Raw genomic sequence first — 13,156 nt, 5'->3', positions numbered from 1 at the left:
GATGAGGAAATGGCAACCCACTCCGGTATTCTTGCCTGGATAATTCCATGGACAGAGGAGCCTGGCGGGCTACAGTCCATAGAGTCTCACAGGGTCAGACATGACTAAAATGACTTAATATGCATGCACAAGGATATTTATTAAAGAATTATAAAGGTAATTGTAACTAGCTTAAATTGAACTAGTTAACTCATTTAACCTCTCTGAGGCTCCATTAGCTCACCTGTTCAAGGGGGATACAATAGTACTGAGTTGGCCAAAAAGTGTTTTCAGATTTGTCCCTGAGATGTAACAGAAAAACCTCAACACAAAACCTCTTTTTGGCAGACCCAATACTTCACCTGGGGAGAAAGGACAGGTCGGAGCAGCAGTATTAAAAATTATGCCTCATTGAAAAGGTGATATTTAAAGTAAGTATTTAAAAGAGTAAGGAAATCAAGCAAGCTGATTCATGAGGAAGAATTTTTTAGGTGGAGGGAACAGTTAGAGCCAAGGCGCTACTTTTGGAGCAGACGGTACCAGCAGAGTCATAGGCATTCAAAAGGAAGAGTTCAGTGAACAGGTAGGAGGGATGGGGAAGGTCAAGGGGAAGAAGACCCTTAGTAAACTGCACAGGATAATTCTTATGCCAGCTCAGAGCAATCGCCTAGTATGAGAATCTGAAAACAGTCTAAATCAGTTTCTTAAGTGGTACTTTGCCCATGAACCATAGGCAAAGGAATGACTCAAGTAATTCTATGTAAAATCCCCCTAGCTAATACAGATTCTGGCATTAATCATCAACTCTACTTCGAAGAACAATTTTGTCACTTATACATGAAGAAGAAAAAGTCTTACTTTTCATCATGGTTTTTCATAATGTATTTCAGTTCTTCAGCGTATGGAGTTTGGTAGCTACTACATCTCTTAAATTTCTTATTTCAATCATTCAGACTGTAAGTAATATTTTACTTGTAGTATATGACTTACAATGATAGTCATAATTGACAGCCAAAAGGTAGAATTGCCATCTGCAACTTTCTTGAACCACTTAAAACATACTTGTTGATAAGTTGCTTTTTGCGAAGTGAGATACAAAAGGCAAATATAAATACTACTACATAAGAAAACAAGGTTCACTAATTTAGAAAAGAGCTAGTGTAACTTCCAAAATGTAAATATTGTATGTAGTTTTCATATAAGCCTACATGTTTATTGTCCTTTGAAACTTGATCTTTAAGAAAAAACTTTTTGACCATACCTAAAAGAAATTGAAGTGGCCACTTGAGCAGAGTCTGATAATAAAGATATTATCAATCCCAGCTTCCACTGGCTGATGAATGCAGCATGGGACACAAGAGGATGATCTGCAAATCTACAAGCAGAGCCTTCCAGACTGGATCAGAACAGACAGGGTTCACTTAACCATTCAATGATGAATCTGATTGATGGCAACCTCAAGGACACCTACGCACTTCGCCAAATTCCAGAAAAGTTTGGGAACCATCGAAACCATTTGTTGAGGAAAAAAAAAAAATTAGACAAACAGTTTGCAATAGAACTTTTCTCTAAAGTCTGAGTCACATCTTAGCAACATATTTAAATATATATATTTATATAAGCTTTATTCAAGCCCACTATCAAAATAATTCAAAATCTTCAAATAATTGCTCCTCTTTGTAGACTTACTACTTCCTTCATTTGTATCTAATCCAGGGGAGTAAAAGTTCTGATGGCATACACTTCTTAAATGTCTTACATTTCTATTCTGGGATAATCTTTTTTTTAATGGCAAACTTTTAAAAAAATTAATTAGTTGATTTGTTTTTGGCTGTGCTTGATTTTTGCTGCTGCCCGCAGGCTTTTTCTAGTTGTGGGGAGCAGGGACCACTCTTCGTTGTGGTGTTGGAGCTTCTCATTGTGGGGGTTTCTCTTGTTGCAGAGCACCGGCTCTAGGGCAAGGGCTCCAGAGTTGTGGTCCACTGGCTTAGTTGGCCCGCGGCATGTGGAATCTTCCCGGAACAGGGATTGAACCTGTGTCTGCTGAATCGGCAGGTGGATTCTTAACCACTGCACCACCAGGGAAGTCCTTTGAGCACTCTCTTTTATTTGCAACTATGTAGTGTTGCAAATTCAAATACAATTGCGTTAACGCAAACAAAAAATTTTTATTTGCTAAAGGATATACGGGAGAAGAGGAATTCTTTATTTCAAAAAAAGGTAGGATTTGGGAAGTGAAATGCAAAGATAAACACAATTAATTAATTTGCTACTTCTTTTTCCCATTTGAGGCTTTCAGTTTTGAAATAAAATAGTCCCCAAATGGCCTTAAGAGTGCTTATAAATACTATGACTATATTATTTCAGTCTCTTAGGAACAGAAGCATAAAACTAAGAAAATGTTTTTCATCCCATATTGGTTGAGACCTGATTGTAAATAAATTTCCCCCCACCCCCCAGACTTCTCCCCTTACACTCTTTCTGTGAGGAGGTGCTCTTACTGCTAATTGTGAAGCTTCATTTCAGGCCCTCTCTGCCCTTCCCAGATTTATATGCCAACTACTCTCCTTAGTTCTCACTCTATTTACCATCTTTAACCCAACTCCCCACCCAGCATACTAATTAAAGATGAGTATGATAGCCTAGAAACAGGGTCATTCCTATTTTTAAATTTGGAGTATAGACCAAGGGTTCACTAAAATCTATTTTTTAATGAATTATTGTTTTCCCACAGTGTAGGTCATTGAATTTGGACTGACTCTTCAAACATGTACTTTGCATTTTATTGATCTCTACTTTGCTGAAACAACATGGGAGCTATTTCTCGTGTGAGGGCAAAGTAAAGAAAGAAAAGATGAGCTCTCATAAACATATGTGTCCATGAAGTAGCTAAAACCTCAAGTCATCATCTAGAAGTACTGCCAACATTGTTTAAAGCAGAACTCCAAGGCAGTATGGAAGGTGGGAGCCAGTTATAATAAGGATTTTTTGTTGAGTTGCTAAGGCATGGCCAGCTCTTTCCTGACCCCATGGATTGTATGTAGCCCACTAAATGCCTCTTTCCATGGGATTTCCCAGGCAAGAATACTGGAGTGGGTTTCTTTCTCCAGGGGACCTTCCTGACCCAGGGATCGAACCCTCATTTCCTGCATTGACAGGCAGATTCTTTATCAATGAACCACCAGGAAAGTCATAAAAAGGAGATACATATAATAATGTATAAGTATGTATATAAAGAGACTCTTCACTATTTCTAAGTGATTAAAAGTCAGAGAATTTAAAAGTCTGTGATTTCAGTGTGCATAGCTACTCATCTGACTCCTATCCAAAGACACAGCTGCAGAAGCAGGGACAGTCATTACAGAGTTAGACATCATTCTCTGGTGTGAAAATGAATGATTCAAGGTCTCCATTTTATGAATAAATCTTGTAAGAAATAAAAATAAGCTAACAGTAAGGGCTAGGCACTGTTCTAAGTGATTTACAGTTGGTATTTTCTTTTAGTTTTCACCACATTGTTAAGGAAGATACTATTATTATCTTTTTTTTTTTTGGGGTGGGGAAACTGAGACATAGAGGCTGTGAGATGGATCCAATATTAGACATGTAATGATAGACCTGGGATTCCAATCCAGGCAGTCTGACTCCAGACTTACAAGCCTTAGACAGCAGGATTGTAAGTAGACTTGTCCCTTGGTATCCATAGCAGGTTGGATTTGGGACACAACTCCCTGGCTACCACTCTGGATACCAAAATCCTAGATGCTCAAGTCCTATATATAAAATGGCATAATATTTGCATATAACTTATGCACATCCTCCCACATACTTTAAATCATCTCTAAGTTACTTGTAAAGGCTAATAGAGTTTTGCCAAGAGAATGCACTGGTCATAACACTCTCTTCTAACAAAACAAGAGAAGACTCTACACATGGACATCACCAGATGGTCAACACCGAAAACAGATTGATTATATTCTTTGCAGCCAAAGATGGAGAAGCTCTATACAGAAAGCCAAAACAAGACCGGGAGCTGATTGTGGCTCAGATCATGAACTCCTTATTGCCAAATTCAGACTGAAATTGAAGAAAGTGGAGAAAATCACTAGACCATTCAGGTATGACCTAAATCAAATCCTTTATAATTATACAGTGGGAGTGAGAAATAGATTTAAGGGCCTAGATCTGACAGACAGATTGCCTGATGAACTATGGATGGAGGTTCGTGACATTGTACAGGAAACAAGGATCAAGACCATCTCCAAGAAAAAGAAATGCAAAAAAGCAAAATGGCTGTCTAGGGAAGCCTTACAAATAGCTGTGAAAAGAAGAGAAGCAAAAAGCAAAGAAGAAAAGGAAAGATATAAGCATCTGAATGCAGAGTTCCAAAGAATAGCAAGGCAAGATAAGAAAGCCTTCCTCAGCAATCAGTGCAAAGAAATAGAGGCAAACAATGGAATGGGAAAGACTAGAGATCTCTTCAAGAAAAGTAGAGATACCAAGTGAACATTTCATGCAAAGATGGGCTTGATAAAGGACAGAAATGGTATGGACCTAACAGAAGCAGAGGATATTCAGAAGAGGTGGCAAGAATACACAGAAGAACTGTACATAAAAGAGCTTCACAACCCAGATAATCACAACGTGTGATCTAGGTGTGATCACTCACCTAGAGCCAGACATCCTGGAATGTGAAGTCAAGTGGGCCTTAGAAAGCATCACTACGAACAAAGCTAGTGGAGGTGATGGAATTCCAGTTGAGCTATTTCAAATCCTGAAAGATGATGCTGTGAAAGTGCTGTGCTCGATATGCAAGCAAATTTGAAAAACTCAGCAGTGGCTACAAGACTGGAAAAGGTCAGCATTCATCCCAATCCCAAAGAAAGGCAATGCCAGAGAATGCTCAAACTACTGCACAATTGCACTCTTCTCACATGCTAGTAAAGTAATACTCAAGCCAGGCTTCAGCAATACGTGAACTGTGAACTTCCAGATGTTAAAGCTGGATTTAGAAAAGGCAGAGGACGCAGAGATCAAATTGCCAACATCTGCTGGATCATCAAAAAAGCAAGAGAGTTCTAAAAAAACATCTATTTCTGCTTTATTGACTATGCCAAAGCCTTTGACTGTGTAGATCACAATAAACTGTAGAAAATTCTGAAAGAGATGGGAATACCAGACCACCTGACCTTCCTCTTGAGAAATCTGTATGCAGGTCAGAAAGCAACAGTTAAAATTGGACATGGAAAAACAGGCTGGTTCCAAATAGGAAAAGGAGTACATCAAGTCTGTATATTATCACCCTGCTATTTAACTTATATTCAGAGTACATCATGAGAAACGCTGGGCTGGAAGAAGCACAAGCTGGAATCAAGATCGCCGGGAGAAATATTAATAACTTCAGATAATCACATGACACCACCTTTATGGCAGAAAGTGAAGAGGAACTAAAAAGCCTCTTGATGAAAATGAAAGAGGAGAGTGAAAAAGTGGGCTTAAAGCTCAACATTTAGAAAACGAAGATCATGGCATCTGGTCCCATCACTTCATGGGAAATAGATGGGGAAACAGTGGAAACAGTGTCAGACTTTATTTTGGGGGCTCCAAAATCACTGCAGATGGTGATTACAGCCATGAAATTAAAAGACTCTTACTCCTTGTTAGAAAAGTTATGACCAACCTAGATAGTATATTGAAAAGCAGAGATATTACTTTGCCAACAAACATCCATCTAGTCAAGGCTATAGTTTTTCCAGTAGTCACGTATGGAGGTGAAAGTTGGACTGTGAAGAAGGCTGAGCGCCGAAGAATTGATGCTTTTGAAGTGTGGTGTTGGAGAAGACTCTTGAGAGTCCCTTGGAAGGCAAAGAGATGCAACCAGTCCATCCTAAAGGAGATCAGTCCTGGGTGTTCATTGGAAGGACTGATGCTGAAGCTGAAACTCCAATACTTTGGCCACCTCATGCAAAGAGTTGACTCACTGGAAAAGACCCTGATGCTGGGAGTGATTAGGGGCAGGAGGAGAAGGGGACGACAGAGGATGGGATGGCTGGATGGCATCACCGACCTGATGGACAGGAGTTTGAGTGAACTCTGGGAGTTGGTGACGGACAGGGAGGCCTGGAGTTCCGCAATTCATGGGGTTGCAAAGAGTCGGACACGACTGAGTGACTGAGTGACTGAACTGAACTGGACTGAACTGAGGTTACTTGTAACATCTAATACAATGCAAATGGGGTATGGTCAGTCTGCTGGTGTGTGTTAAAGTTTTGCTTTTTGGAGTTTTCTGGAATTTTTTTTCAACTATTTGTGATCCAGATTTGGTTCAGTCCAGATATGGAACCAGAGACACGGAGGGCTGCCTTTAACTCTATGGAGCAACATATTGATGAGTCTTTGCAAGTGGTGGTGGGAAGGACAGAAGGAGAAAGTGAGCAGGGTCACACAAGAACAAGAATCTTTAGGTCTTGGAGAGGGTGCAATCATTTCTACTCTGCTTTAAAGAAGGCCCATCTGGAAAACAACACTTATGGAAAATGGCTTTTTTACTTTGGTTAAGGGAACTTCAGAGCAGTAGTTCTCACACTGATCATAGAGCCCTTTGGAAATATAATAAAATCACTCAGATCTTGACTCTGAAAAAACACATATATATAATGAGCAAAAATTGCTATATATCTTGGCTCTTCTCTTACCACTTTGGAGCCGTCCCTTGGAGCAATCTGACAGGCTGTACCCCAAGCTATAGTCCTCAGAAAGTCCACTTAATAAAACACAATTCTCAACTTTTAGATTGCGCAATTTTTTTTTTCAGCCAACACTGACTTAGGGCTAAAACAAGTTGTTTTTAGTCAGTTTTTAGAGGGAAGCATCTGTTTAGTGACTAAATTTCAGAATGGTTCACATTTATTAAATTAGCATACATTACTTTTGACAACATTCATTAAGCTCTTTTTAATGACTCCAGAAATTCTCCACATGATCATTGGTCCACAGTTTTCAATGATATAGGCAAGTTTGTACAAAAGAAACAATTGTAGCAGAGAAGTTGAAAGTAAAGCTTATTTCAGTGTTTGGGCAAAGCCTCCTTCCTAGATCACAGGACATTCTCTTATTGTTACTTTCTTGCTAACTTGTCCCCCAACTAGTTATAGTGCTTTTTGTGGTGTATGTTAATATATACAGGCTTCCTTCCTGCCTCAGACAGTAAAGAACCCAGCTGCAATGAGACAGACCGGGGTTTGTTCCCTGGGTTGGGAAGATCCCCTGGAGAAGGAAATGGCGACCCACTCCAGTATTCTTGCCTGGAGAATCCCCACAGACCGAGGAGCCTAGCAGGTACAGTCCTTGGGGTTGCAAAGAGTCAGACATGAGTGAGCGACAGCACAGCACAGCATTAATATACGCGATGGAATATTACTCAGCCGGAAAGAAAGAAAGAAATTTTGCCATTTGCAACAAAATGGATGGACTTGGAAGACATCATGATAAGTGAATTAAGTCAGACAAAGAAAGACAAATTCTGTACTGTATGATACCACTTATATGTGGAATCTGAAAACTACAGCAAACTAGTGAACAAAAAGAAAGGAAGCAGGCTCACAGATAAAGAGAACAAATTAGTGGTTACTTGTAGGGGGAGGGAGGGGAAGAGGAGCAATGTAGGGCTAGGGGGGAAAGTTATTGTAGGATTACATGAAATCATGTGTGTGAGACTTGAAAATTATAAAGCACGCTAGAATTTAAAGAATCTTTCATTCAGCAAAAGATAAAAATGAAAAATAAAAAAATTAAAAGACACATCTCACTCCTTACCGCTTTCCACTATCTAGAACTTCAATGGCTTCCCATGCTTCTTGGTTAGAAATGTAAACCCTTAAGGCTATTAACTCACCTACATTTCACAGTCCAGCCCTTGTTGGTGTCTCTCATCTCCTCTCAGGCTCTGCTCCTCTTACCCTTTCTGAGCTTCCCTCAGATCCCTGAACAGAGTTCACTTTCTCACTTCTGCATCTCAATATGTACAGTTCCCACACACTGAACACTGTCTGGTCTTTATCACCACCTCCTCATCTCTACCCAACAGCTATTTATCCTTCAGGAACCAGCTCAAATGTCTCTCTGTTAAAGGTTTTTCCCAAGCCTCCAATTAGACAGAAACCTCCCCTCCCCCAACTAAAGCGCAAGCTGACCTTAGAGATATTACAGATTCTTAACCAGATCATCCCAATAAAACGAAATTGCAATAAAGTGAATCATGAATTTTTTGGTTTCCCAAGTGCATATAAAAGTTGTGTTTATACTATAATGCAGTCTATTAAGTATGCAATAGTATTTTGTCTAAAAACATAATGTACCTGCCTTAATGTAAAAATATATTATTGTTAAAAAGGCTACCACCACATGAGCCTTCAGTGAGTTACAACCTTTTTGTGATAGTAATGTCAAAGATCATTGATCACAGATCACCGTAACAAACACATTAATAATGAAAAAGTTTCAAATATCATGAGAATTAATAGAATCTGACACGGAGACAAAAAGTGATTAAATGCCATTGGAAAAATGGACTTGCTTGATGCAAGATTGCCACAAACATTCAACTTGTCAAAAAAATGCAATATTGGCTAAGCACAATAATGTAAAACACAATAAAATCAGGTCTGCCTGTACAGTTCTAGAGCACCTTGTTCTCATTCTGACACTCATTACAGTTGACTCCAATTGCATGTTTAATGTCTGTAAATTCTGAAAGATTGGGAATCGATTCTGTGTTGTTGAACTCTATGCCCTTCATTTCCCAGTGTCTGATATCCAATAGATAGTTGATGAATCTTTATTGAATAAGAATGAATGAATGCATAAAAGTAATGGATTTCAAGGTTAATTATTAAAGTATAAAAGGTTATTTTGAAGTCTGAGAATTAACACCCAATAATTTAACTATGGCTCTCTCACTTGTTATATTTTACACATTTCCATTGTTTACAGGCAAAATTCTGTCAGTAAGGAATTTTCCCCTTCTCTAAAAAATCTTTTGTTTTCTTGGATATAAGTATGTTTTCTTGTTTGCCATGAAACATTTGTAAGATGGCTGGAGCATATGTACTATGTACATTTCATCATGAAGAAACTGATGTTCAGGCAGTTTAAGGGATTTTTTTCTAAGTCTCAGAAAACCCTGAACTTCTTGGATGGCAACTCTTGTGTTCTTATACCTACAGGATATTTCATTAGACAATGACATTTAATTTTTTTATTCTTGCATGCTAACAGAAAAGAGAAGTGGACTCAGGAGACCAAAATGCTAGTCCCAATCCTGCTATGTGCTTGACCATTTACTGCATCCTTGTAGGCATCCTTTTCATCTATGAAATAGAGAAGTTGGATTCATGATCTTGAAGATGTCTCCTATACTGCTATGAACAGCAGGGAAATAAAAACTCAAAGTAAAATTTTCGAAGAAACTATAGTGTCAATGTCTTGTCGGAGATACACACAATAATTGTCCATTTATATAAAAATGTCATAAAATCAGGCTATAATAAATATTGAAGCTATGTTGGAGAAAATATTAACTAGGGTAAATCACTTTAATGGGTTTCCTCTCGACAAGAAAATTCCCGTTATCTTGCATGGGAAATGAAAGAAAAATAGTATCAAAGGCAGCTTAGAAATTGAAAAATAAATGTATTCATTCCTTCATTCAAAAGGAAAAATATCCATTGAGCATTTCCTATGCACCAGGCTCTGTTACAGGCCCTGAGAGCAGCATGCGTGTCATCAGGCTAGAAGATTCAGGGCGGGGGATGGGGAGCAGTCAGCGTCACCATTGTGTGCCCAGCACCAGGAAACCATACCCCGTTAACATTTGCTAAAAGGAGAGAAGAGGAAGGAAGGGGAAGCATTCCGCTCAGAAGAACCCACACAAGGGCTTCCCTGTTGGCTCAGTGGCAGAGATTGCAGGAGACATGGGTTCAATCCCTTATCCAGGAAGATCCCACGTGCCACGGAGCAACTTGGCCCGTGTGCCGCAACTATTGAGCCTCTGCCCTAGAACCCAGGAGCCAAAGCTACTGAGCCCACATGGCGCAGCTACTGAAGCCTATGCTCCTTAGAGCCTGTGCTCTGGAACAAGAGAAGCCCAGGCACCACAGCTAGAGAGTAGCTTCTGCCCTCTGCAACTAGAGAAAATCCCGCGCAACAGTGAAGATCCGGCACAGCTGAAAGTAGTAAAAATAAACAAATAAATAACTATTAAAAAACAAACAAAAAAGAAGAACCCACACAGCACTCTTCTGAACTCTTTTCCTGGTGCAAAAGAGGCCCCCCACCCCGTTTCTTTTCCACCAATAAGCTATATCTTTGAATGCCTGCTTGCTAGGCAGAGAAAATCTCTATTTCAAGTCACAGTCTGGGATTTATGTGTAGTAAAGATGGCTCTGCTCCCAGGAGCTTTGGGCATATTTAAAAATCTTGTGACTGGAAAAAGAGCATCAGGAACAAGCTGATTGAAAAACACTTCGCCTTTCCATATTAAGGTTTCTGTCCTCTTGGCCTGTTCCTCAGTAAACTATGGAGACGAAGACAGTGCTTTGTTCTCTTACATTCATTCTGTGCATTTCTACCTAGGAAGAATTTATTTTTATTTATGAGTTTATGAATTTTATGAATGTATACATGTGAGAATGAACATAGCATAAGGTAAAAATCAGAACAGATGCTAAATGTACTTTCTTTGATTTTGAGGTTTTGCTGGTTCTGATTAGCTAAAAGGAAGATGTAATTTTCACGTTCGTGTATGTTTCAGATCCTTTAAATTATTGCAATAAACATGTTATAAGTAACAAAAACAAAAAATATAATTTCCCCCAAATTGAATATATAATAGATCACATCACATCTTTTCATTTCAGATCCTTTAAATTCCACACATTATCACTGCCTTCATCCAACAATCATTTGGGCTGGTTTTCCTTGATCTTGAAAAACTCAATCTGCACAACTGTTGCTTTTTCTCTACCAATATTCCCTCAATATTAGTAGTAATAGTCTTGAGACTTTATACTAGACATTATCAATCCACAAGGAATTGTTTTTTAAGAATTTTACAGGTACCTTTATCATTAAAAAAGTTTAGGTCACAGTTCTCTGCCTTGCCTTCTCTAATCCAGCATAAAAGAGGTTATATTTTACTAGGAAATTGTTCCAATTTTATTAATTTGATTTCCTTTATCTTATAATTTCTTTGTTTATATAGTATTGAAGAAAAAACTACATGCATTCTTCTTAATAGGAGGTCAATATTATACCTTCAGAACTTCTTCTAAGTTAAAACTTTAATTCCAAGCTAATCTTGAATTATTAGAAATGTTATTAAATATTTCACATAGTTGCTAACAGAGCACATGTGTATTTCAGATCCTTTTAACAGGGGTTGAAATTTCTAATTAGTCCAGATCAGGCGCAATTCTTCCTAAAATAAACTACAAAACTGAACTTTGTTCCTGAAAAAAATAATCATGAAACCCAAAAAGTAAATATTAATTCTATATTTCTGTTTTGTCATAACATGAATTTGTAATTTTGATTTAAATGCGCATTTCCTGACCAAGACTGATATTTTCAGTTGTCTCTCCCTTCAACACGTAGAGCAGTGTAAGTTTTCATTGCCTGTTGAAATAGACAAGGTTAAACCTCGTCTAAACCTGTATTAGGTTTGAATACTTTCCTCACTCACAAGGGCAGTTCATTCTCACTACAGTGTGTTCTGTGAATTCCTAATCTACATTCTCCAGTGATCTGGCAAATAGATGCCTCAGGGGCAGTACAAACCTTTATTGGTCACTTCCCAAGAGACTTCAAAGAGCAGTAAATTCTCCACAGGAAGTCCGGCTTCCCACCGAGGCAGCCCACCTAGGGATGTCACAGACAGCGACCGACCTCGAAGCATTCTTCCTTCAGTTCTCCGGCACTTTTGGTCTCTCTTTCGGTGACCTGATATCCTAGGGGTGATGCGTGTTAGGGACACAGAGGTTCAGAGCTGGGAGATGGCAGAGTTTGGTAGCTTCTCATATGAAGTAAACCAGCAGAAATAAATCTCGTGGACTTCCCAGAGAATTCCCAATGGAAAGCGGAATTCTCAGCTCCTTTTACACTCTTTCTGGGGAGGTCCAGTAAGGACACTATCTCTGATCGATATCTACCCAAATAACCCAGAGCATCACAAGTAAAACCCACCAGCTTAGGGCTTAGGTAAACACTCTTAGGATAACAGAATCTTTACAGGCTCAACATGACGTTAGCACGGACCTTTAACCCCTGTCCTCTAGAACAAACTCCTAGACTCACACAGTCACTGGTACTTATTTCATCACCTTCAAAGTGATCCAAGAATAGCAATTCCACTTATAAAGTATGCAGATCATTGCAGGTTACATATAAAATTCATTGGGACATGTTTCTAAGCTTCAAATCTCTTTAAATTTCCTAAATGTTTTTTTTTCTTTTGATTCCCATTTTTAGATCAATAAAAACATTATTTCTAGTTGTTTTATTCCACATTGACAAATTGAATTTTGATGATAAACACTGATCTTGGTTCCCCTTTCCTTGATTACTTTTCTTAAAAAATTCCTTATGGAAAAGTATAAATACCAGGATGTCTTTAGGTATAATATACAAAGAATGTAATTTTGATCAATGACCTTTAGATCATTTTAATGAGGTTGTAGAAATTAATTTCAGTCAATTTACCTCAAATGTTATCAAATTGATAAAGAATAATTCAATGGATGGGAAAGATTGGAATAAATATAAACAAAATTCTTACAATGGTTTTCTTTAGGTGGTAGTGATGACAATTAATATTTAGGTGATCTTTTCTGTTTACTGTTATCCTACAAATTTTCTGCAATAAACACATGTGCATATAGTCATACCATACACAGAACAAGGAAAGGATTTTTGAAAGTACAATCAGATCACCTCCTGATTATTTCACTCTCACTCTCATTACTTTGGATTTTTGAAATTCCTGGGGTTGGCTTTCATCTGGGGCTTTGCCTCAAATACCAACACTCTCAATAACCCTTCACTTCCTAACAATCCCTCAAAGTAAACTAACCCTTGTAAATACTAACCCAAAGTAATATAACCCTTGAACCTATTATTCCTG

General features: G+C 38.4%; 1 protein-coding gene across 2 annotated transcripts in view; it reads right to left on the bottom strand.

Moving 5' to 3' along the window:
• GYS2 (glycogen synthase 2) overlaps nt 1-12,321 on the bottom strand; it is a 58,393-nt gene extending 46,072 nt beyond the window's left edge. For both annotated transcript variants that reach the window (XM_069585563.1, XM_069585564.1), the window contains exon 1: nt 11,815-12,321. In XM_069585563.1, the coding sequence (XP_069441664.1) occupies nt 11,815-11,932 (118 nt within the window). In that variant the 5' untranslated portion in view covers nt 11,933-12,321. The remainder of the gene's footprint in view (nt 1-11,814) is intronic.
• Between the last annotated feature and the right edge of the window lie 835 nt (nt 12,322-13,156).

This window comes from Ovis canadensis, chromosome 3 (genome assembly GCF_042477335.2).
Source record: "Ovis canadensis isolate MfBH-ARS-UI-01 breed Bighorn chromosome 3, ARS-UI_OviCan_v2, whole genome shotgun sequence".
Classification (NCBI taxonomy): domain Eukaryota; kingdom Metazoa; phylum Chordata; class Mammalia; order Artiodactyla; family Bovidae; genus Ovis; species Ovis canadensis.
Note: the sequence above shows the minus strand (reverse complement) of the source record. Positions and strands in the feature narration are given on the sequence as shown.